This window comes from Cricetulus griseus, chromosome 4, assembly GCF_003668045.3.
Source record: "Cricetulus griseus strain 17A/GY chromosome 4, alternate assembly CriGri-PICRH-1.0, whole genome shotgun sequence".
NCBI classification, from domain to species: Eukaryota; Metazoa; Chordata; class Mammalia; order Rodentia; family Cricetidae; genus Cricetulus; species Cricetulus griseus.
This window is the reverse complement of record NC_048597.1, coordinates 170,234,674-170,260,861: the sequence shown is the minus strand read 5'-3', so window position 1 is coordinate 170,260,861 and position 26,188 is coordinate 170,234,674. Positions and strand designations below refer to the sequence as shown.

General features: G+C 42.8%; 2 protein-coding genes across 5 annotated transcripts in view; one reads left to right on the top strand and one right to left on the bottom strand.

The window, feature by feature from the left end:
• Rec114 (REC114 meiotic recombination protein) overlaps positions 1 to 20,278 on the top strand; it is an 83,264-nt gene extending 62,986 nt beyond the window's left edge. Inside the window, exons 3-8 of one of the 3 annotated variants that reach the window (XM_035443743.1) lie at positions 9,012 to 9,095; positions 14,842 to 15,039; positions 15,825 to 15,844; position 15,990; positions 18,272 to 18,340; positions 20,116 to 20,278. In XM_035443743.1, the coding sequence (XP_035299634.1) occupies positions 9,012 to 9,095; positions 14,842 to 15,039; positions 15,825 to 15,844; position 15,990; positions 18,272 to 18,340; positions 20,116 to 20,274 (531 nt within the window). In that variant the 3' untranslated portion in view covers positions 20,275 to 20,278. Of the gene's footprint in view, positions 1 to 9,011; positions 9,096 to 14,841; positions 15,040 to 15,824; positions 15,845 to 15,989; positions 15,991 to 18,253; positions 18,341 to 20,115 lie in introns of all 3 variants that reach the window. The other 2 variants (XM_035443744.1, XM_035443742.1) reach the window with 2 other exon arrangements.
• Positions 20,279 to 20,344: 66 nt separating this feature from the next.
• Nptn (neuroplastin) overlaps positions 20,345 to 26,188 on the bottom strand; it is a 69,493-nt gene continuing 63,649 nt past the window's right edge. For both annotated transcript variants that reach the window (XR_004769624.1, XM_027414907.2), the window contains 3 exons: positions 22,805 to 22,826; positions 21,858 to 21,932; positions 20,345 to 21,352 (listed from right to left, as the gene is read on the bottom strand). Coding sequence is in view for 1 of the 2 variants with exons in the window: in XM_027414907.2 (XP_027270708.1) it covers positions 21,872 to 21,932; positions 22,805 to 22,826 (83 nt within the window). In the remaining variant the exon portion in view is untranslated. The remainder of the gene's footprint in view (positions 21,353 to 21,857; positions 21,933 to 22,804; positions 22,827 to 26,188) is intronic.

Sequence of the window (26,188 nt, the reverse complement as noted above, 5' to 3'; positions counted from 1 at the left end):
CTTCTCTTTATTAATGTCTAATTTACATATACTGAAAGTCATCTGGGTGCCCTCCACCCCACCAGCAATATAAATAATTTATTATCCTCAGAGGTAACCCTTTCCAAGTTGGAAGGCAGCAAAATACACACACACACACACACACATACCACACATACACCACACACACACACACACACACACACACACACACACACACACACACACACACACACACACACACACACACACACACACACTTTAGATCTTGCATTTTGTAGCCCTCTTAACCACAATCACCTTTTGTTTGTTTTTAATGCTTGAGCTCATGTAGCTTTTTAAGCACCCTTCTCTGTCTATGGGTTCAGTACTACAATTTCAGTTTGTTGTTGGCTCAATTTTCTTTGACTGAATAATTGTTGTTAGCCTGTTAAGCTATCTGATATTTCATTTGTCAGTGATTTCTGATCATTGTGAAGTGCTAACTGGGTTTTTTTTTTTTTTTTTTTTTTTTTTTTTTTTTTTTGTGTGTGTGTGTGTGTGTGTGTGTGTTGTGTGTGTGTGTGTGTGTGTGCGCACGCGCGCGCGCGCCCCTTAAAAGAGTTCTGGGGGGTTTTAGGCAAGTAGTTACAGTATTTATCAGTTTGACGGTTTGGAAACTAGTAAACTAGTGTTGATGCTCTCTGGGGTGGGTGTAGAGAGGCCTTCACCCTGCAGCTAATTCAGCAGCATTTTGAGGTGTGCTGTATCCTGAATGGCCTCTGCATTCCGGGAAGCTGCTCAACTCTAACTGCAGAACAGTTCTAGCCTGTGGGACTCTGGGACTGCCTGGCTGTCTCCCTGGTGTTGTTTCTCACCGAAAGGTTACTCTTGAACAGGGTTTGTATCACATCTGCAGTCCCCAGACTGCGGATCAGCCAGAGGCTTTAGGACCTCTGAGGCAGGTTTCTGAAGCTCTGCCAGAGAGCAGTCTGCTCTTCCAGCAATCCTGTAGCCAGATCTAGCCACTTCAGTCTTTTCCCCATCTTTTTTCTCAACTCAAGGCTACAAGCTCAGTAGGTTCTGCTTTTCTTTGTCAGTCTGAATTTTTTTTCTTATTTTTAAAGGTTTTTGAGATGTTGGATTGGCTGGAGCAACAACTCAGGAGTTTAGGGCATTTGTTTCTCTTACAGAGGACCCAAGTTTGATTTCCAGTACCCACATGGTGGCTCACAACCTCTGTAACTCCTGTTCCTGGGGCTCTGACGCCCTCTTTTGACCTCTGGACACCAGACATAACACATGATGCACACAGATAAATACAAGCAAAACACTCATATACATAAAATAAAATCTATCAGTCTTTTTTTTAAAAAAAATATTTGAGACAGGGTCTTATGTAGCACAGGCTGGCCTTGAAGTTGGTAAGTAGGCAAGAGTGACCTTGAACTCCGATCTTCCTTCCTCCCAAGTGTTGAGATTACAGATGTGAACCAGCATGCCTGGCTTTAGTCTGGAAACTGATTCCGAGCACAAGGCTTAGTGAGCGTAGGCTCACTCACTCTGCCTGTTTCCCTTTCAGGTCCTGACATCCTGCTCCACTTGTTGTCATCTCTGTATATACATAATGCTTCCAGCAGTTGTTCAGTTCTAAGTTGTTTATAATGAGTAGAATGTGTGACCCTCTTGTCCCTCTTAGGCAGAAATGGCACGATAGCATTTTAATTTCTACTAGTTTGTCAGTGAAACTGCAAATGAAAAGACCTATGCCTTCAACCAATTAGATGGCCTGGCCTTCCCGTGACTCTCCAGGTATGAGCGGATGAATCAAATCGCTGACAGCTAGAAGACTTGCATTGTGTCATCGCTTATAGGAAGCAGCAGAGGCAGCTGAATTTCCCATACCTTGAGGTCACTAAAGTCACACCCATAGGATGCAGGAGTCAACCTTTCTGAAAAGGTCTTTATTAACCACACAGGTCACTGGAGCATCAATAACTACAGTGGTTTGAAACAGCAGTTATATTTGGATTTTGTTTCAGAGTGTGGAAGTCCTTGCTCTCTGCAGAATACTAAGGAACCACAACCATTATCTTGAAATCCAACAAAAATGAGAGATAAAGTAAGCATTTATCCTGCCTTTCCTGTCATTACCTAGAATATCAGAATAGTTGATGAAGACTCTTCTGAAAATGTATATATGTGTGCATACATTTGCATGTGTGCATGTGGAGGTCAGAGGTCAGCCTTGGGTCTCTTTCCTTGAAAGATACCCACTTTACTTTTTGAGTTAGAGTCTTACACTGGACCTGAGGCGCTCTGATTCAGCTGGATGGCTGGATGGCCAATGAACTCCAGGGAACCCCTTGTCTCTGCCTCCCCAGCACTGGTATTACAAACACACACCACCATGGTGCTGGTGATCAAATTCAGGTCCTAATACTAATACTGTCCTGTCTGAGCCATCTCCACAGGTCTCATCTCTTCTTCTGTGTTTTTGTTTGGTTGGTTTTGATTTTTGAGATGGTGTCTCACCATATAGCGGAGGCTGGCCTCAATCTGAAACCCTCCTTGCCTCTACATGCTGGAGAGCTGGAATGATGGATGTGCACCACCATGCTGGGCTGAAAGTTCCTCATCAGAGATATTCAAGTTCGTAAGTGAAGAAGGAACAAAAATACCACTTTTTCAGATTCTGAAGAATGAATGAGTATAGGCAGTGCTCACAATAACTGTTAATTCACACACACAAGGACAGACATGGTGTGTCTGTAGTAACAAAATCCAAAGAAAGATGATAAGCCCGAATTTGCTCAGACTTCTTGATCTATAAAGAATATTGGAGATAGGATATATGTGAAAAGCATCCATGGAGGTACAAGAACAGAGTGAGTCTAGGGAAGTGACAAACAGTGGGCTGAGTGGCCTTTGTTTTCTGCAGTGTGCGGATGTGTGTTAATGTGTGTGAGTGCACACATCTGCAGGTAGAGGCCAGAGGTCAACCGTGACTGTTATTCCTTAGGAGCCATACACTTTAATTTTGAGGCAGGGTGTCTTACTACCTCAAAAAATCTATGTTTGCTGATTAGGCTAGAATAACTGGGCAGCTAGCCCAGGGGTCCACTTGTCTGCTTCTTGTCAGACTAGGGTTATAATGTAACATTGTGCCTGGCTTTTTATGTGGATTCTAATGATCAAATTGTTTTTTTAAAATATTTTATTTATTTATTTATTATGTATCCAACATTCTGCTTCCATGTATATCTGCACACTAGAAGAGGGCACCAGATCTCATAACGGGTGGTTGTGGGCCACCATGTGGTTGCTGGAAATTGAACTCAGGACCTCTGGAAGAGCAGTCAGTGCTCTTAACCTCTGAGCCACCTCTCCAGCCCCATGATCAAATTGTTATACAGCCCCTACTTTATATATTTCCCAGTGGTTAAAAAGCATTCAGAAAGGAATAATACCTTGTGAGCAATGAAAAATTGTATGCAATTCTTATTTCAGTGTTTGGCTAAATCCTTGTTAGATTGCAGCCACACTTGTTTGCCTGTGGCTGCTTTCACTACAGGCCTGAGTTCACATGGGGCCTGAAGACTGCAAGACCCACACGCTTGAGTATTTATTCAGCAGCCCTTTACAGGGCTGTTAATCATTGATCTAGAGACCTGGGGATCAACATCTCAACAAAGGTTGCAAGGGAAGATGAGAAAAGACATGGAGAAGTCTGCAAGACTGAAAGGACACATCAGCCCCATGTCACAGTATGGGACGGTATTCTGCCCAGTGTCACAGTGTGTGGATGCTATGTCACTTAGTGTCAGTGTGTGGATGGTATTCTCCCATGTCACAGTGTGTGGATGGTTTTTGGATACCTTTTTAGAAAATGAAGGAATGTAGAAAAAAACCCCAGAAGATAGGGAAATGTGAAAGTATCAAAGGCATTTGATAGCAGGAAAGAGTTTTTTGGGTTTTGGTTTTGGTTTTGGTTGGTTGGTTTTTTTGTTTGTTGTTTGTTTTTGGTTTGTTTTGTTTTTTCAAGACAGGGTTTCTCTATGTAGCTTTAGCTGTTCTTGGCTATCCTGGAACTGGCTTTGTAGACCAGACTGGCCTCAAACTCACAGAGATCTGCCTACCTCTGCCTCCCGAGTGCTGGGATTAAAGAGATGTGCCACCACCACCTGGCAGAGTTGTTAATTTTTAAGGATTGGTTTTGTGGTTATGTTTTAAGAAGAGACCTTAGCCTTGAAGAAATATATATTGTGTGATATTTACAGATATCTGTCTTAGCTTCAGAATAGAATGATCCAGGGAGTGGGTGGCTGTCGAGTGGGTGTAAATGAAGTAACATGGGCTGTGTGATGAAGTTGTAGCCAGAAGATCACTTTACTGTGCTATTTTTTCTCTACTCCTGTATGCATGTTTGAAAATTTACATTACAGGATACAAAAAAAAAAAAAGAATCTGTGGTGGAGACCAGGGGTTGGAAGTTTTAGGGCAGTCTGGACTGTGTGATGAGACCATGTCTCAAAAAATGCAAACAGAAAATAGATCTCCAGGCAAAAGGTTTCATTTGGGAATAAACAAGGGTGAGATTGTAGTCTGGAAAACTCTCAGTGCAAGGGGCCTCTGGTGTCTCCAGGCTTTATTAGGGAAGATAAAAGCTTTGTACGGTGCTTGGAAAGAAAGCCTGTGGACACAGCCTGTGGAGAACCAGAGAGAGAGCTGATTGGTTCAACCTACCATGTGATGCCAGTCAGAGGCATAGCTGGTGGCTTTATTGGGGTAAGCATGCGCAGCAGGTAGGTATTTATGACAACAGCCTCTTAACTATGGTCCAATAATTGACAGGAATGACTGGTGTAATCAGTGCCACGTAGTGGGCCTTATATTGTGGCTGCTATTTACTATTTATCTTAATTTTAAATTGTCTGTAGTTCAGCATGAGACCAACTGGTTTTAGATAGATAGATAGATAGATAGATAGATAGATAGATAGATAGATAGATAGATAGATAGATAGATGAGAGAGAGAGAGAGAGAGAGAGAGAGAGAGAGAGAGAGAGAGAGAGAGAGGGAGAGAGAGAGAGGGAGAGACAGAGACAGAGACAGAGACATCAGGCACAGCATCCAAACCCAGGAGGTTCCTGTGTGGCATCTCAGCTTGGATGTAACCATCAGTCTGAGGCATGCAGTTTGTTTTCGTGGGAAGTATGGGATGGCTGGCCCTTGGGAATTAGACCGTTATTCCTTCTCTGTCACAACATTGCAAATTTTTTAATGAAGTGGAAATATCCACATTCAAGTCTTAGACTAAAATCTAACCCTGACTCAGTCACAAATTGTTTTTATTGCCTATCTCATTGCTCTTTTTTATTACCTTGATAATCATTGGTTATACTGTTGAAAGTATACATTTTTAGGACCCAAATTCCTTTTGCTTTGTTTTCCTTCCCTCACATTGCATTCTACAAAGACTCTGTTATGTGGATATTTTTTCCTGTTTTCAGTGTAAATTGAACCTCATAAACTAGGAGCTTCCTAAGTGAGTAGAAACATATCCCCGAAGCTTCGGCAGGATCTCATTTTTAAAATATATTCCCTGGCACCTAAATGCCTGCTCCCCTTCATCAGGAAGCCTTTGGCACCCAGAGTTTGGAACTGAGAGGATTACCAGCGGTTAGTCATCGAGCTATTTTTGTAACTACAGTCTCTATGCTGCTTCCTCGGATTCAGGGTCTTTGTAGCAGGTGGGAATGCTTTATCATTTTCTTGAAAGTGACGTGCCCTGTTCACTTCAAAGCTCATCAAGTCACACTTGTCATGGGTTTAAAGTTGGTTTATCTTGCTGAGTACCAGTGACCCTACCTGCCATGACGTCCTCCTGAGTAGCAATTGGCTTACACTGGTCAGAAAAGTTGGAGCCAGGAGGCACCTGAGGCTGTGTGGAGAAGCAGACCTGTAATCTCAGCATTTGGGAGGCTGAGACAGGAGGACCTCAAGTTGGAGGCCAGTGTGGGCTACATAGGAAGACCCTGGAAAGGGGCGGGGTGGGGCATTCAGTGAGGGAAAGAAACACGGGAGGGTGAGGACAAAGGTGTTCCTGTGGCCATCCTTGGACTTAGCTTATTCACAGCTGGACTCAGCACCCAAGTCTTTGGGTCCTTTGCTACCTCTCTTGATGGCTTCCTCTTTGTTTATGGAGAGTTTTTATTGTTGACTTTTTCGAGATTGGGCCTCACTGTGGACTTCACTGTGTAGCTCAGGCTGGCTTTGAGCTTATGGCAATCCTTCTGCCTTAGCTTCACGGGTACTCAGATTATGACATGATCTACCATGGCAAGTATTAGGTGGGATTTGGGGGGGTCTGGAAATGAGCTGCACAGTACAGCATGCAGGAGAGCCACTGTGTACAACTGCCCTTACAGTGATGGGCACTGTAAGGCCCCTTGGGACCCACTGCCGTTCTAGCCAAAGAACCTCTGGGATACTTTGCCCAAGGCCAGCAAAATAAAGGTGGTCAGAGTGTGAAGGGACCAAGGGGAGAGTCAGGCACAGGCCAGAGATTGCCCCTCCATTCTGTGCTGCAGACAGGCTGGATATGAAGTGCAAAACAACAGCAAAAAGACCTGGCTTTCAAATATCATTTAATTTCAATATATAGTTTTAAAAGTGGATGTGATATAAAATGTTTTCCTTTTAAACTCTTGTTTTTAGAGCTGCATTTCACATTACTAACTTGGGGCTGTGATGTGGCTCAGCAGGAAAGGGCTTGCTGCATAAGCCCAACCACCTGAATTTGACCCCTGGAGCCCTCGTAAAAGGTGGAAGGAGGGAAAACACTCCTGTCGGCTGACCTCTGACCTCCACATGTGCACACACACACACCAATAATAAAGAAAAATATATAGTACCCACAGTGAGTGTAAAAATGCTGGATTGGGTTGGAGAAATTGCTCAGTGGTTAAGAGCACTGACTGTTCTCCCAGAGGACCCAGGTTCAATTCCCAGCACCCACATGGCAGATTACAACTGTCTGTAACTCTAGTTCTAGGGGATCTGATACCTTTACCCCAATGCACATAAAATAAAGGTCAAATAAATTATTTAAAGAAACATGCTGGATTTCACAGACCAATTTTAATTATTTAAAAAATACTATTTAACTGTTTATTTTTCTACATATTTGACGTTTTCATATATTAGGCTAAATTATTAAATATTTTATGTAAAATATAATAAATCAAATTATTAACAAAATATTAAAATGACATATATCAGTATCTTTCTAAAATAATAACTAGAAAAATTTAAGTTACATATGTGGCTCAAATTTTGTTTCTACTGGACAGCACTGATGGAGTTTTCATTCTTTTTTATAGCTGTATGTTATTACCTTACACAGCATCCACAATTCAATCAGTCTATCTTTGGTGTATGCTTGAGTTGTTTCTTACCTTTTACAAATGCAGGTGAGGACAAGTCCTAGAGAGATGGCTCAGCAGTTAAGAGCACTTACAGCTCTGTCAGAGGAACTGGGTTTTGGTTTCCAGCATTCACAAGGCTCACAACCAACCTATTTTAATTTCTGTTCCAGGGGATTGATTGCCCTCTTCTGGACTGTGTAGGCACTGCAGCCATGTGATGCCCATATATACATGCGGGCAAAACACTCATACACATAAAACCTTTAAAATGCAGCAGGGGCTGATGAGAAATTTCAGTGGGCAAAGGTGTCTATCACTAAGTCTAATAACATGAGTTCAGTCCCCAGACCCACGCGTTGGAAGGAGATTGATCCCTGCAAGATGTCCTCTTAGAGGTAGCCAGTAATAGATCTGAGTATTGGCCACACAATTGTAATTAACTCCACACCTGCATGATGGCCCCCTCCACCTTCTCCCTCCTGCCAGATTAAATAATAAATAAATATAATCAATCTTAATGCAGTAATGCCTATCCTGTCCATGCATCATGTCAGAATGAATGCAGGCTGACCTATAAATGTGTCCTCAACACTTGGACTATTAGGGTAAAGGACAAACACATTTGCAGTATCAGCATTATCAAATTATCCCCGTAAGCACTGAACTAATATGTACTCTATACCGTCTCCACAGCCTGCCGCCTGAAACAGCTTATCATTTGGGATGTCATAATTACACATTTCTTTTTACTAATCTGAGAATTTTTGTTTTTATTTTGAAACTGAGTCTCATTATGAAACTTGGGCAGGCCTCAAACTTGTAGCCACCCTCCCTACTCAGTCCTTCTGAGTATGTCAGGTGTGAACCACCATGCAAGACTGAAGAAGTTTTAAGGGGAAACCATAAATGCTTTGCCTGACTTCCTGTTCTGATTTTAAAAAGAAAATATTGGTGACTTTCCAAGGAAACTTTATCACTAGGGATTTTGAAAGAGAAACTGAGGAGGCTGGAATGACCAAGGGCATTTTCTTCTGTTTACTTGACCTTTAAGTTCTTGACTTTCTCAGGTGAAGAAACTGTCCACAGGAATTTTTGTTCTTTCTACCTCAGGGTTAAGAGCTTGATGTCCATTCTGCAGACAGTGCGAGGCCCTCTCAGCATTCTGAGATTTGTGTGTCCTCTGCTGCCACCCCTATTATATGTAAAAAAGAAGTAAATACTCAAAAAAATGGCCTTATGTTTTCTATTATTGGGAAAATAAGGTTGTTATGATGAGGAATCTCACCATGATGGTAGCACTGGGTCTGATAAACTCAAAAACAAGAATAGCAAAGCCTTTTTCTTGGGAATAGGAGGTGGTTCAGGCAAAGCCAGAAGCCTAGAAATGTGTTTTACAGCAAGTATGAATGTAATGTTTGCTACTCTGGTATTGTTTTAATACAAAGGGGTGAAGAACCATTTTTTAAATGGCACTGGTGGGGTGTTCACCTCAGCATTTGGTGGCGTCACTTCCATGGGTGTGAATTAAGAACAGGCACCAGCTTGTTCCTAGGAAGCAGCAACGCTGTATCTCCAGTGACCCTTTCAGCTTCTGTCACTAACTCCACCTAATTGCTGTTTCAGGAAGGGTTTTCACTCATTGGCAGCAAGAGCTGGTTGAAGATTGTAAGAAGAGTGGACTGTCTTCTGTTTGGAACAACGATAAAGGTAAGATGACCCAGAGCATGGCCAGCCGTGTTTACACTAATATCTCACTCCTCCTGTTGCTGTGTGTTTGGCAGGGTTGGGTATAGGGAGCTTCTGGGTTGGGGGAACCAGTGATGGGAAGATGACGTGTTGAAGAAAGGTTTGCCCAGGGCTGCCTGGCCGGTCGGTAAGGCGCTGGACCATGCAGCTTCTCTGCTCTGAGCACTGGGTTGGCACTATGTGTCTGGTGAGTTAGATGTTTAAAGCAGTATTTTTGACATTCCACTGAATATGTATGTTCATTTTTTCTCAGTGTAATATTAAAAAATAAGATCTGGGTATGGTGGTGCACACCTTTAATCCCACCTCTCAGGAAGCAGAGGCAGGCTGATCTCTGAGACTACATAGTTTACATAGTGAGTCCCAAGTCAGCCAGGGCTATGTAGAGAAACCTTGTCTCAAAACAAAAAAGTCCCTGGCCAGTAAGACAGCTTAGTGGATAAAGGTGCTTGCTGCCATGCCTGATACCCTGTGTTCAATCTGTGGGACCCATAAAATGGACAGAGAGAACCCACACCCATAAGATACACTCTGACCCCCATGGGATGGCCAGACAGACCACAGCCACCTGTAATTTAGCTCCAGGGGATCTTACTTTCCCTTGTGACCTCTGTGGGCATCCACGCACGTATACACATAAATAAATAATTCAAGTAAATCTTTAAAACCTAAAACTCCTTTTTGTTTGCTAGTTGTGTTAAACATGAAGGCTAATCCTCGGGAGAGAAACATGCAAACTCATCACCTAGATGATGCCCCTTCAAAAATGACCATGGAAACCAGTTTGTTAACATCCACTGAGCATATAATAATGACATCTAGGGGAAAGGTGCTAATTTTCACGTAACTCACAAACCTTAGGAATTAAAGGAGAGCTCAAGAACATCTAGTGGACAGACCTTAGCCTAGAGCACAGACCCCAAAAAGCCTCACAGATTTCAGGGGGTCTATGAACCTACAGGGATTTTCAGTGACCTCTAACTTGTCAGTTCTTTCTGCTGTGATCTGGTTGACAAATTGCCATAGTATGGAACTTCCCACAGTGGACTTACAAATACTTCCCTGTCACAGTACAGTTGTTCATCTCAGATGTCATTTATGCTCATAGTACCTCAAGATGGCTACAGTCCTGACATTTAACATTTTACATTAATAAGAAAGCCCACACGACCAGTTCACAGGTAGTGTTCTGAGTCAGTTTATTTATTATTCTCTCATGTATTGCATCATATAGTTTCCCCTCCTCCCAGTTTCTCTCCCTCATTCCCAGATCCACTCCAATGGCAAATTTCACGATGTCATTGTTTTTAACAGCTGAGTAATACTCCACTGTGTACATGTGTCACATTTTCTTTATCCATTCTTCTGTTGAGGGACATCTAGGTTGTTTCCAGTTTCCGGCTCTTATGAATAGAGCTGCTATGAAGATAGTTGAGCAAGTGTCCTTGTGGGGTGGTGGAGCATCATTTGGGTATATTAGCAGCAGGTGCCTTTACACTAACCTATCTTGCAGGCCTCCCCAAATGCTTTTGCACTTAGCAAAATCATGTTTCTTTTCTCCTCTCTGCTGCCTTAATGTCACATAACAACTGTCGACTTCCACCTTCTGTCTTCGCTGGCTTCTTGCTTTGGATCACTTCAATTCCTAAGTACTATGCAATATGTACTATTGTTTAAATTGACAAATAGAGGTAAAGGTCAAACTCCTGTAGCAGAAATTTAACATTATTTAGATTCTTCAGATAGTAAACATTGTTTTCTCTCCTCGGGCAGGATATACAGACTAAAATAGGCTTGTGAGGTGGGTCTCCCTCCAGTGAACAGTTCTGATCACTAGAGAGAATAATGGCCAGTTGGCTTACAGCAGACATTAATTCCTATAGAAGGAGGGCACTTTGGATAAGAGGAGTCAGTCTAAACCAGTATGGACTTTGTTTCTCATCCCAGTGACTCACTAAAGAAATTTTGTTGATTTTGTCAAGCCAGGGCTTTGAGGTTTCAAAGCAAATGCACTGAAACTTGTTCTTGGAATGTATTAGTCAATTTTCCATTGCTATAATGAAATAACCAGCTAGGTTACTTCATGAAGAAAAAGGGTTTATATAGCCTGCAGTCTCTGAGGCTCAAGGGACTGGCCCTCTTGCTGAAAAATGTCTCAAAATGGTACAGTGCAAGAACCTCTCCCTGTAATCTAATGGCCTCCTAAAGGCCTGACCTCTCAACACTCCAGGGTTAGTGTCTGACCTCTTGGGCCTCAAGACCAGGCTGCAGTTTGAACAGATGATCCCTCAGCATGGAAGTTTTCTGTCTTCCTGAACATTCTGACAGTTCAGGTATTCAGTCAGGTCAGAGTCCTTGGTAGTGGCTTTGTATTTTTAGGCCCTCATAGGAAAGTACAATGGGTGTGTGAGCGCTCTGATGCCTCCCTGGCTCTGTGTGGCACTGGGGTAGCACATCATCCCGGCAGGGTGACAACTAGCTGCTGTAGAGTGGCTTATCAGGGTGTCAGCACTGGTTGAGCCCGCTCCCTCCTGGGAAGAAAAGCCCCTGCTTTGCTGAGTGGAGACAGCCAGCATTCAGCCTCACTTCCTGTCCTCAGGAGGTCTGTGGAAGGTGGAGTTTCTGTTATTACCTAACTTGAAACCATCTACTTCCCATCAGAACCAATTCAAATACTGTAATTCCCCAGGTGACTGACAGCAGAGACTGTCTTGACAGTTTGTGAATTTAAGAATGTTTTTCTTGGAGCTGGAGAAATAGCTCAGTAGACAGAACTTACTGCTCTTGAAGAGGGCCAGAGTTCTGTTCCCAGCACCCACACCAGGCTGCTCACTCACAACTACTGTAACTGCAGCTCTAGATCTGAAACCCTCTTCTGGCCTCTGTGGGCTCACGTGCAAGAGCGCGCACGCGCACACACATACACACACACACACACACACTCTCTCTCTCTCTCTCACACACACACACACACAAACACACACTCACACACACTCTCTCTCTCACACACACAAACACATACACACACACACACACACACACACACACACACACACACACACACACACACACAGAGATGTGTATACACAAACTTTTTGTTCGTTTTTGTTTCTTCGAGACAGGGTTTGTCTGTGTAGCGTTGGAGCCTATCCTGGCACTTGCTCTGTAGATCTGTAGCCTGGTCTTGAACTCACAGAAATCCGCCTGCCTCTGCCTTCCAAGTGCTGGGATTAAAGGCGTGTGCCACTAATGCCCAGTTTACACAAACTTTTTTAAAGACCCTTTTGTTCCCAGAAAGATCCTTGAAAATAAATGTGAAGAGTCTCATCCTAGCACACCTTTTGGTTGGCCAGTTGGCAGTGAGGATGTAAGATGTGGTGAGGGGTTTTTTGTTTGATTTTTTTTTTTAACAGTCTCCCCGGTGTGTGCTGCTTTTAGCTTGGGTCTATGTGCACTGAGGTGCATTTCTGGCTCCAGACTAAGCTCGGATTCCTCCTGAGAACTTGATAGATGTAGATGGGGAAGGCAGGCACTGACATCACTCATAAGGTCTTCCCTCTCAGTAAGCCCTAAGGGTCTAAACCGGTTCCTGCATGTGCTCCATCCAGAGTCACAAATGCTGAAGGTGTTTGTGCCTGTTCACTTGCTGTGTTTATGTTGCAGCTTCTCAGCAGTTACAAAGTTCCTGGGTTTGGTGCCTGTGACTCTTAGGGTAAAGGATCACACAGGTATCTTCCTACAGCACCTAGAATAGGAAGAGTTCAAAATAACCAAGTGAGAAACCGGGTGGCTAACATACCATTTCCTTTCCTCACGGAAGGCTGCTTCTAATGAATTGATACTTTGGGAATTATTCACCCCAAAAGACTCAAAGGCTAAAAGCAGTAATAAGCACACACAAAAGAAAAAGACAAATTAGCTAGGAAGTTTAAGAAAAATCTTCAAGCTCAATTTATAACCAGAGACATGCAAGTTTCAAAATCTGTTTACCTAGTATGTGATGAAAATGAATAAATATTTCAGTGCTGGAATGCACAGGGAATAGGCACATGGACAAGTCTGCAATTTTAATACAAGACACTTTGAGAGTTTATAAAGCTCTCTGTGTGGTTTGTGATAGGGGAAGGCTGGGGCAACCTGAATATCTGTCAGTAGGAGGCCAGTTAAATAAAGGGATAGGCTCCAGCTTTCAGAAGTAAAGAGCTATACTTCTATTTTTATACACCCATTGAATAGAAAATTAGGCTACAGCACTGTAGCTTAAAAATATGCACAAAATACAACCTGTATATTATGTATTATATAGGAGAGCTCTAAGATGTCTTCTAACAGATCCGGATTCATAAGATGTCCAAGGGGAGTGATGACAGTTAGCTCACACTCAGAAAGTAAATGGAAATACCAATAGAAGCAGGGTGGTGAGGGGTAGAGCATGCTACACACCCCCTAGAGTCCAAGACTTTGGCTCTGTTTTGATGAGTTTTATTTAAACAGAATAAATTGATCCAGGGAAAAGCAACAACTGGCTTATAGGAACTTTCATAATTTTGCTGAGGTCAGAAGTGTTTTCACACTAACACATGTGTTTTACATATTTACATATAGTAAAAAGGGTGTTCCTCTCAGCACCTGCTTTCTTTATGGAAAAAAAAAGCTGAACAAATGCATTCAGTAGCTTTATGCAGGTTGATTCATCCAGACAAAATACTAGCCTGGAAGAAGGAAACTGTTACTAATGGTTTCATGTTATTACAACCCAGGTCTGTTTTTAAGCTTACCATCCTAACTCTGATGAACTGTCACATCTAGGTTTGGGAGGGAGGGTTGTTTGTTTATAGTTACACCTGTCCCACATTTGTCACTTTGCTGGAGGATGTGACTCATATTGGAAACGAAAGGCTTTCCCCTATGTGACTTGTGTAGCAGTCAGGTATCCTAAGGAGAAAGGGCACTAGAGTTATTAGTGAGGTGCACGGGCTTTGAGCATCTGCCTGTGCCCTCCTCCCCGGAAGTTCACTACCCCACTTACTATGGCAGCCAGCTTCCTCTCCTTTCCCTCCTGTGTAAGCACCCAGGTGTACAGGATGTTCATCGAGGTCAGAGCTCAGTCTCCTCAGTCCCTCTCCACCTTATTTTTTTTTGAGGCAGGTTCTCACTGAACTCAGAGCTTACTATTTCAGCCAGGTCGTCTGGCCACCGAGACCCTGGGATCCTCCAGCCTCCAGTCCCCAGTGCAGGGATTACAGGCAGAGCTGCAGTGTCTGGGGATCCAGTGTGGGTCCTCACATTTGCACGGCGATCTCTTTACTCACAGAGTCATCCCCCAGTCTGTCCGCTCTTCCCTTCTCATTCAGAAACATTATGTTGAACCAAGATTGTCGTATATTGTTTTCAGATTTTCCTATTTAAGGAATTAGATGCTGTGACTTACTATTTTATATGCTATCCTAAAAGTTAAAAAATATCAGCTGTAAAATCTGTATTGAAAACAAGACAAAACACCAGTCTACCGTCAAGTCAGAAGAGTGACCATCCAGTTTGCTAGTGTCGGTTGCCTGAGGAAAATGCATGAGGAAAGGCTTCTAACAAGGCACAGAAACAAGTTCCTGGCTTTTCTGTAATTGCTTGCCCCCAACAAGCAAGAACACATTCACCACAAGACCCCACAGCAAACAACACTCAGTGATGATAGTTGACTTTCCCACAGAACAAGAGCCGCATGTTCCGTGTACAGTTCAGTGGGGAGTCCAAGGAAGAGGCGCTGGAGCACTGCTGCAGCTGTGTGCAGACCCTGGCCCAGTACATCACTGTTCAGGCACCTGACAGCATCGTCCAGCAGCTTCAGCAGAGCCCGGGCCCACTGCAGGCAGGCGAAAGCCAAGAAAAGGACCCATTGCAGCAAGGGGTGAGTGTCATGAGCTGGCTACACAAGGAACATGACTTAATGCAGTGAAGATGTAGGTGGAACTGTCAGGTCCACCAGGCTACTCAGTCACCTCCAACGCCAGCTCCAGGAGATCCAGTATGTGCTCCTAGCCTCCTTACTCACATACACTTGAGTGCACACACGCACGCACTCACACATGCATGCAGGCACGCAGTTTTAAAAGTATCTAATGTCGAGTGGTCTTTTAATGTCAAGGTTCATACTTTTTTTTTTTTTTTTGGTTTTTTGAGACATGGTTTCTCTGTGTCGCTTTGGAGCCTATCCTGGCACTCGCTCTGGAGACCAGGCTGGCCTCAAACTCACAGAGATCCGCCTGCCTCTGCCTCCCGAGTGCTGGGATTAAAGGCGTGCACCACCAACACCCAGCAAGATTCGATTCATACTTTTAAACTACCTGCCTAAAATGTGAAGAAGTAAGACAGGGAGCTCTAGTTATATTCCAATGTCATCACAGAACAGGGGCTCTCAAAGCCTGATCCCTGGGACCTTCAAGGTCAAGACCATTTTCATCACAGTAAAACATTATCTGCCACTTTTACTGTCTGCGTTGATAGGACCAAAAGACTTGGGGAGTTTCAGGCTCCTGACACTACAAGCCAAACAGTGCTGCACCCTTCCTTCACAAGGCATGCAGAGTTACAAGGGCCCACACTGGACGAGTGTTGGTTGTTTCTGGAAAGCACCGGGCAAGACACAGCACTGGCAGCCACACTGCCTCTGCCCTCGAGCCATGTGCTTCCCAGAGCCACAGGCATCCAGAGCAGTGCAGCTCTTAGTGAGCATTTCAGAGAGAAGGTAGGCCCTTCGGTCCAGGCAACAGTGGACATTGCTTCCTGACAGTAACAGGACACGGTTTTGGTTTTAGGATCCTACCCTCTAACCTGTGATCCTCCTGTCCCAGCCCCCAGAGTGCTAAGATTACAGGGTTGTGCCAGTGTTTTGGGCCTAAAATCTAAGTGGCAATTAGAATCTTGGAAAACTTGAGTATCACACAGGTGTCAGGCTTTCCTGACCCAAAAGATTTACCCTTTCTGAACAAGTGACAGAATGTGTAGCTGGTTCACATGAAGGTGTAGCTGACTGAACCAATATCTATAGGCTGACTAATGCATGGTGCCTAAAGATTCTGAATAGCTGAGAAGAATGATCCAAGTACAAAATAAGTGGCTATGGTGTCAGGTATTTCAAGTTCACTGCTACGGTTCGGTCTGTGCTGCCTATGTACATATAAACAAGTAAGGCAAGTTATGGCTACACCATATGGGGACACATGCAGACTCTGGCTGTGAGCTGGATAGCAGGTGAAGTCTCCAGTGTGCTGACTTTAAAGGCTGGTCCAGACTGTCTAGGTAGAAACATCCTAAAAGTACTAAGTCTATTTTCAGAGACTCGTTTCATCTATAATTTGGTGTTCTGGATAGTTGAAACAGCCTGATGTTATGCAAAAGCCATATGCTCTGGTATCTGTACAGAGCTGGGTTAGAGTTCTGACCCGGTTTTGTGGTAGCCTTGTGATCTCATACAAGCCATGAACTTCCTCTGTGGTGAGCGAGAAATGCTGGGAGCACCAAACAGTGCCTGGCAAACAAAACAGAAACCACACTGTCCATCACAACCACTGCTGCCAGCAGAACTACTGTCTCAGTGTGCTCTTCCTGCCAGTGCACAAAGATTAGAACCTCCAGAACCCAGAAGGAACAGGAAACACACTGAAGCAGCAGAGCAGAAGGCAAGGCAAAGCCACTGAGCACAAGCACAGCCTAGAGCAATCCTATCTTAGAACAAACATTTCCCAAATTGACCAGCAACTTCTGACACACAAATCTAGATACATGCGTAGTCTACCTGAAAAGTTGAGGCATGGCCAAGTTCAGATTATTGCTGCATTCAGGTGTATCATCCACCAATACCATGTCTTTTTAACCGAAGGTAGTTGTTCCCTTCTTTGGAGACAGGGATAATTCTATGTCTTTTCTATTTAAAGTTCTTGAGTCATTTCTTGGCTTATGCTGTAGATTTTACTTTCCCTCAGCCTTGTAATTTTGTCCATTGTGGCCTCACCAGGTGTTTCTCAACCCAAGGGCTCTTGAGGTAACCCACTGGACCATAGGAGAGGGCTGGGCAGGGAGCAGGGGCAGACAGGAAAGGGTAGTTCTTACGGCCTTTCCTCTTAGTGAGCATATCGGTGAATGAAGTGTTACTATGTGCACAAAGCCTTTGTCTCTACTGGTGAGGTGGACCACCTGAGTCCAAGAGTCCGGCAGATTACAGCATTTGGCCACCCTCAGCTGCTCTTCAGTTGGAGAATGGTATTTTGGCTGACCTTTCTCACTGGTACAGCACCCTGTGAGCTGAACTGATAGGTGTGCTAGGAAAGCTTTGACACCAGAGATTGGGGGGGGGGGGGTCATCAAGCACCAGAGTTTGACTTCTGTAACAGAGACACGGGACATGTGAACCAGGCTTACCTAAGGGCTCCTGACTATACAGTCCCATCCCATCCCATCCCCCACCCACACCCCACACCCGCCTTGTCCTTTTCTCATTTTGATTTTGGTATCCACTAGTTCTCATTGTGCATCCATCCCTATTTGGAGAGGGGAGGGAGTACTTCCAAGTCTGGTTTTCTATAACCAACTCACTAGCAAGTCAGCTTCCACATAGAACAGAAGGCAGGCTTAACAACCTACTTCTAGCAGACAGACATGTTTGTGATGGACAAGAGGAGCCCTCAGAGAGCAATTTGTTCCCTTTCTCTATTACAGCCTCAGTTCCCACCTAGTACAGGAACATTCTTCTCTTAGTATACAGGGGTTCCCTGTTTTGCATTTGTGATTCATATGAACAAACCCAAGGGGCTCCATACCCACAGGATACACCCAGGGCAGCACACAGTACTCTTGCTTCCTTGGGTGACAATCCTGAGTCATGCATGGGTCTTTTGGACAGAAGTGTGCTGTGGAGGCTACCAAGGCCCTGACTGCCTATCAGCCTGAGACCGCCCAGTGCTGTGGTAGATCAAGTAAGGCCTCACCAGGACTGTCCCTAAGTGTGATTAATAACTACTTTTCTTTATATATTTGTCTCTGAAGGTGAACCCTTAGAGCTGAGGACCCCACCACCACTAAGCTAAATCTCTAACCCCCTCCTCTAACTGCATTTTTCTCTGCAGTCCTACCTGAACCTTGAGCAGCAGATGTGTGTGGCAGCGGGTACTGGCACTCTGGAAGGAAGGACTTCAGTGATGCATCTAGCTCAGGTATTTCTGTGCTGGGGTTTGTCCCTAAAAATGGTAGTTCACAAGAATTTGTATTCCTCAGTTCTTTCTCTTGCTTAGTGAACATAAAGTAAGGATGGGTTATACCATTTACCCTGCCCTTGGAGCACTGTGTAGACTGCCTGCTACCTAAGGAAATGAAGGAGACTGGCTTACTGTGCTATAAAGAATTTAAATCACCACCTCCCCAAAAGAATAAAAGAAATTATTTAATTTTTGAATTAAGATTGTAAATTATTCTCCAACAAATAACCAAATCAAATCTGGACTCTACAATTCCTGCAGGGTCAACTTCCAGTGCTACAGTCTCAACTATGGAGTTTTAGAAAGTAGGAAGACATTAAAAAAAAATCCCTATTGCTATTTTTCTAAACATGGGCTCTGGTAAAGAAGGCCCTGGAACCATTTCCAGAACATTTACTATGAACATCCTAGTTTCAAGCACAGAGGAGTATAAAAGCCTACTATGAGCTGCATGCCCACAAGTCATTCTAAGATGAAATAGCTAAAATGTTCCGAACATCTAACCCTGGAATAATATAGCTTAGCACCATAAGCGTGGAGTACAGGCTGCTGGCCTTTGTGCCTGGGACAGGAAGCCAGAGCTCACCACGTTGTCTGCATCACCAGAGAGAGTTCTCATGTAGCTGTCTAAGGAAAGGACAAATGCTGAAGTGCAATATCTACTGAATACATATTACTTTTATTCCACTGTCAAGAAATTAAGGGACTGAGACTCATTAAAAAGGGACTGTTTGCACTATGGTTTTTTGCACTATGATTTATCATACAAAATGACATTTTTGAAAAGACAATGTGAAGGTTGGAGGAGAGACTCATAGTTATCCAGCCTTAGGGGTTTGACAACAATCAACAGCAGCACAAGAGATTTTTTTTAGAACATAAAATATCCTATGTTTTAACTATAGGAGAGGTTGCGTGTTTTTGTAAAATTACTCAGATGCCCACCAAACCCCCCCCCCAAAAAAAGTGCATGATTTTTGTCCTTTAGATGGTCCGTTTACAATGACTTCCCCCAATCCTGCTATTGTTGGTGATGCTAAAGATCAAACTCTGCACTTTATCCATGCTGGGCAAGTATTCTACCACTAGGCTACATCCCCAGGTAGACAGCTATTTCTTCCATTCAGAATCCAACTTCCAATGAAGAATGTTAGTAGCATAATGGTTGTTATCCAGATCTCAACTTTATCTATCTCCTAATGGATCCAAGTTTATCTCACTTTGTGTATATCCAGAAAATGTAGAGCTGGGCACAGTAAGTAGTACCTGTCTATAATACAGGTATTTTGGGACACAGAAGCAGGACCATGGACTTGAGACAGCCTGGGTCATCTGGTTTGGTCTTTTGTTTTTTTTTTTGGGGGGGGGGGAGAAGGAAATGTAAACACAAAATTATAAATGTGAAACCTAGCCGGGCGTCGGTGGCACATGCTTTTAATCCCAGCACTCGGGAGGCAGAGGCAGGTGGATCTCTGAGTTCCAGGCCAGCCTGGTCTCCAGAGCAAGTGCCAGGATAGGCTCCAAAGCTACACAGAGAAACCCTGTCTCAAAAAACAAAAAAATCAAAACAAACAAAGTGAAACCTATGTGTAGAAAAGGACTTTTATAAAGCCAGTAACAGTTCAGTTTTCAGTATGTGTTTCTGAATTTTAAGGCATTGTTTCCTGTGTTATATCATCTGGGATAGTGTTCCCACCTACAATCAACTCCTACCTCTTTTGGCACCTCTGCAGACTATCCTGGCATCCGAGAAGCTGCCCCTAGCCTATGAACAATCTTCATGGGGAGCAGAAGAGTTGGGCCCCTTTCTGCGCTTATGCCTCATGGATCAAAACTTCCCAGCGTTTGTGGAAGAGGTGGAGAAAGAACTTAAAAAGATCACACAGAGTTAAGAAACTAAAGCCCTGTACACACATGCAATTAAGGAACTGAAGGTATTTGAATAAAGAATATTATTCCAAGCACCTTTTATCAATGTTTTATTGTTAAAAACAGGTGAATCCACTTTTTTTTTGTACACCATTGCACTTCAATAATTACACAAGTACATGCATCTACAGTTAGTACCGCATGAGAACCCAGTCAGGTTATAAAATCTATCATCAATCATTAAATCAATGTGAAAAATACAGTGTCAAACCAAAAAGTGTAACTAGAGTTGCATAGAATATCACCATGCTATTAACATTTCAGGGTCATTGGAAACAAAAGGGAAATTATAAAAGTTGCCTTGATTGAATATACAAGAATAAGGTTCAACACATCAGTGCAAAAGATTTCAGAATTTACATGATTTGACAAAAGAAAAATAGTCACTTAAAAAGCAATCATACATATATACTGCAATTCATTATAGTCGTTCAGTGGACTGTTCCAGGTTCTTAAAAATTATAGGGTAAGCCCTTAGAATGACAGACTTAAGTTTATACTCTCATCTTTATGTACCAGACAGAACTGCAGCTTCCTCATCTGACAACAGACAATAAGGAATGGGTATCAGCAGCTTAAAAATGAAACAAGCATTTACTTTATTTTGGATTTCTCCCACCCCCAAAAATATAAATATATATATATATTTATATACTGTATATATCTGTATGTTTTGCTGTACTTTACAAAATGATCACTAGATGGCAGCAGTGCATTTAGAGCTTTGCCAATTTAACAGCTGCATAAAAAATGGCGCATGCATGATCTGATCCTTGGAGGACCTTTCCACTTCTATTTAAATATTTTAACAAAGGGAAGGGAAGCAACATTCACAGCACATCAAGCCCAAAATAGTTTACACCTTCTACACTGAAGCATTGTTTAAAATGTACCTGGCTAGGTCACCCTTATAGGAGAGGCTAAATAAGGCATGCTTTAGACGGTCATTGTGGTGTTGCTCACTTGAAAGGGAGAGACCAAAGAGGTCCAAGCAGAAAATTTAGCAGGTCGTGTTGCCACCATTTTCAGGAACCTAAAGAGCTGTAAAGAAAGAAATATTTGGAAATTAAGAGAATAGACACTGTTACTGTTACAGCTATGTCAGTGCCACATCAAATAAAGCTTTGGTTCAAAGAACATGCTCAGGGATGTGGTATGAAATTCTGATCTCCATGTGTGTAAGTATGCTGCCTGATGGCCACTGTCTATGTATTGCCTTCAGCGGAGATCACACATGGTACTAATAGGCCTTTGGGGATACTCTACCTAAGAAGATAATAATTTATTTCTCTTAAAAGTAGACTACAATACAAGGTTATTTATTGTGAAACAAACCGAATACAAATATGTGACATATAAATATGCTGAATTACATTCCTTTCCATACACTGTAGTGAACAGAAAGAATTTGTTCCATCAGTATTAGCTATTCTGAAATTAACAATAAGGTCTTACCACATAACTACTACTGAATTTGGAGCAAGGTGAGCAGAGGCACAGTTCATTGGAATAGAACTTTTAAATCTCTAAAGAAGGCCATACTTACATTATAAGCAGTACTTAATTTGTGTTTCTCTGGCGCAAGTTTTTATCTTTGTGATTGTTGGTAGAGTTGGTTTTCCTTTGGAGGAAAAATTGCACTGTGTGAGTTCAACTAGTCATATTGTTTGAAAATGCAACACATGGAAACAGAGACTCTTCACTTCCATCCCTGGTGTAGCAGCAAACTCTACTTCTAACACTAGTAAGTAACAACATTCCTTACATAAAGTACCTCTTACTTTCAATGATTAGATTCTTCAGACTCCCAAGGCAGAAAACACACAGGTAACATTCCCTTAGAGTTCTTTAGTTTTTCCCCCTAGACAGGGTTTTTCTGTAGCTTTGGAGCTTGTCCTGGAACTCATTCTATAGACCAGGTTGGCTTCGAACTCAGAGATCCACCTGCCTCTGCCTCCCGAGTGCTGGGATTAAAGGTGTGTGCCACCAACACCCAGCTCCCTTAGATTTCCAAACTATAGTTACTTACAAAAGTAAGAGACTTAATCCTTTGAACACTTAATTTCTTAAAAGATGACCAGCAACTAGCTATGCTGACCCCTTTGGCCATTAACCCACCAGCTGCCCTTCTGCCTTCTCATAATCTCCAACTCTAGGAAAGCCTGGTAGCTTTGGACTCATTCCATGATACAGCTCCATCTCTTGTCAGCAATTGTTAATAGAACTAGACAGTAGTTTATCAGCTTAAGCATGTCAAATACATAAACTCTTTTCAACTTCTTTTGTATACTATTTACTTGTATGGCTAAAAATAAGACCTGGCCTAAGAATCAAAGTCACCAGTTGAATTATGTCAGGCTTAAAAAGTATACACTGCAACTTTTATTGTAAGGGAATTGCCTTCTCTTACAATCTTTAGTATTCCTTTTGACTAAACTGCAAACACAACGCAATTCAATCAAACTGTAAAATCATATCCAATGAAGTACTCACATTGGTCCAGCTGGTTCATCATCTACATCAGGTGTTCAGTTTTTAATAATCCATGAGATATAAAAGAAAGGAGAAAACCATTAGACTCTGCATAAGAATGAATAGGACAGTAAACTGCAAGTGGCAAACATGGCTATTCATAGCATTTATTAAAGGCCATTCCATCTGGAGGTGCAAAACACTCATGAAGTTATTTCTAGATTCAGTTTTAATGGCAGATATGTTCTTTCAATGGTTTTAGTTAACACTTTGAATGCTCATCATGAAAAACTGCAACTGTAGCGGACAGATAGGCTGCAATATCATTGTACTCATCTTGTCCCCAAGTTCCAGTGGTTCACTCATAAATAGATGAGAAGACAAACCAACATTTCAGTTGTAAAATCCTGCTGTTTGTTTTCTTGTGGAGAATGTATGCAGTTCTTCAATGTAAATGGATGTGTACATTTATATACATTTAACCACACATCCTCATTTCCCCAGAGGGCACTGTTTGTCCTGCTGTTTTACAATCTTTATGAGGTCACTGATCGGAAGCATGAGACTGAGGAAGATGAAGCCATAATAGTTCAACCTAATCCTTGGCTGGCCAGCAAGAGACACGAGAAGCAGAGGGTATTCTGACATCACAGGGACAGCTAAACAGTGACACCCCTCTAAAAAACTACATGAAAAGATGGGCTTGTTATTGTGCCCTGGCCAAAACAAGAAAAGCCATGAGATGTTTGTTTTTTTTTAATTAAAAAAAGTTTTGTTATTAGTGTTTAGAAGTCTTATTAATTATACTTCATAATCCTGACATCTTGTTCTCTTAGTAGATATGCATACATTGAGAAAGTTATTTAAAAACCCACAAAGGGGAGGGCACAAATAAGCACCCTTGTTTTTACTGTACAACAGTTGTGTGCTTTTACTGAAGGCATCTAGAAAAACTCTCAGCAGGATTCCACAAGGGGGCTTGGTGCACATGAAGCAGTTATGGAGATTACAATCTTGGTGTAGGCATCTGCAGGAGCACATGTCAGGAGTAATGTCTGTCAAGGAGACATTGCTCCACCTGTTCCTTTCAGGCAACGCAAAGCCACCGCCAGCACACAGTGACTGGAACAAAACAGGATTAAAAAAAAAAAAAAAAAAAAAAAAAAAACTAACCACAAACCAATGACTCATCAGCAAAACAAGAGGCTAGCAACATACCAGTGTCCATAGGAGTCCACTACTAACAGTGCTATTAACACAGGTACAGAGAACAAACTAGGACTCAGGACACCCAAGACATCTGTTTGCTGTATATGCAGTGGAAAGATACAAGGACATACCAAGTACTAAGACACACAAGCCCAGCCTGAACCCTCCCCTCTCCACAGCCTACTGCTCAGCACCCAGGGCAGGCCAATCAGATAACATGCTAGAAGCTAAGCACCTTGAGAATTTAAAGACGACACAGGAACAAACTAATTTTAGTGTGCACCCCAAAATACGAAATTCTAATGCAAGACAGCCAAATCTACTCCCAACTTTAAAAGACAGGAGAGGGGGGAAATCACAATAGCAAGGCCAGTCTTCTCCTAATAGGACACTAGACTACCCCAAGCACACTTCACACCACAGTCCTTTCTTTTGGCATGGGGTGTACCCTGGTGTCTAAATGTCACTTTCCAACCTAACAAGCTGGCCACATGCAAGGGTTTGCATATGAGTATGTGAGCAACAGTGTTTCTGGTGCAGCTGCCAAGCCTGAAAGTGGGAGCAGCTGTGACTCACACTGTGTCTAAATCTCAGAAACCCTGCTTCATTCCCAAATCCACTTGGATACCACAAAGCAGAGGACACGCCCCCCCTCCTCTCCTGTGCTGAGCCACTGCCTGCAGCATCACTCTCCCATACAGGTCAGACAAAAGAACAACTTGACCTCCACAGGAAGGTCAGGAGAGAACAGAGCTACAGAGAAAGGCACAAAATAAAGTAAATGAGGACTAAACAGCAAACTAAAAATCCAAATTAGTTGTGAAAGTGAATGAAGTAAACTTGAAGAAAAGTGTTAACATTATGAACTGTGCATTGTATAGACTGAAGCGGAGATTAAACAAACTCCAAAAGCATGCATATCGCTCACTTACCACCATGTTTTAAGGGTTTGATGCAATTGAAGGGGGAAAAAAAAGAAGTCACAGTAACCGACAAATATCAACATACCCCCAAACCCTCAGGTCAAAGCTGCTTTAAACAAAGACTGTTCTCTCCACCTGGGGATTACTCACAGCCACTGGCTAGATGAGAGGAAGAGGACTGAGGGAGAATGAAACAAGATGCTTCTGGAATCCACCTGATGAATATGAAACTCCTGATGGAGTGGTGCACATACTGATTTGCCTTCATGCTCTTTCCTTACTGAAGTATGACTGCTCTTGAGGCCCCTACCCTGACACACATTTCATAATAAGGTAAATAATATACGGCACCCACTATACAACATAAAGTGATGGCTTTAGATTCAAAACAGTCAAGAGCTGATTCTGGTCAAAGCCCCTGTGCCACTTCAATCACGTCACTGGGGGTAGGTTGTGTGTGTTCCTTTCTTTCTTTTTTTTTTTTTTTGGTGGGGTCGGGTAATAGGATCTTATATCCCACACTGGCCTAACTCCCTACATGGCTGAGGATGACCTTAAACTTAGGGTCCTGCCTCCACCTCCTAGGTGCTAGGCTTCAAAGCATGCACTGCCATGGATATTTATAAGTTGCTGAGGATCAAAGTTGGAACCATGCCTGCCAGGCAAGCCCTCTACCCAGTAAGTTAGCATCCTCAGCCACCCTCCCCTCCCTTGGCAGAAGGACTTGCTAGTTAGCCTAGACTGGCATCAAACTCACATCCTACCTCAAGTGCTAGAATTTATTATGGTTTCTAAACCCACTTATATTTTTGCCTGGTTTCAACAGGGTTAACACTAAACCCAAGAGAGATGTGGTTCTTTGAATCATTTTCCATGTTTTATCTGTATTTTCTTGTAAGGTACTTGTGACTGACTCTATTTGAGCTGAATGTTTTTTGGTGTCACTTTAAAAAGTCATCTCTCTTCCAGCATCTCCAGCCTGCTGTGAAGCTCCATATGCTACCAAATACTTTGATCAGCTAATAGATTTTGGATTATCAGAACAACGCTTCAGTTCAATGTGTCTAGAAGAACTAAGATTATAGTTACAAAACTGCTTGCCCTCCTCTGCCCCTCACAAACTTGCTAGTACTGTCTCCTTTTGGCCAACTTACAAAATTACCCCAGTGTGAAAACAGAAGATTCTCGGATGCTAATATTCTTTTTCTTAAATCAGCTATTTTAACTCAATGCCTGGGAGGACACCAAAATATCTAGTAGAGCTGAAGGCCCC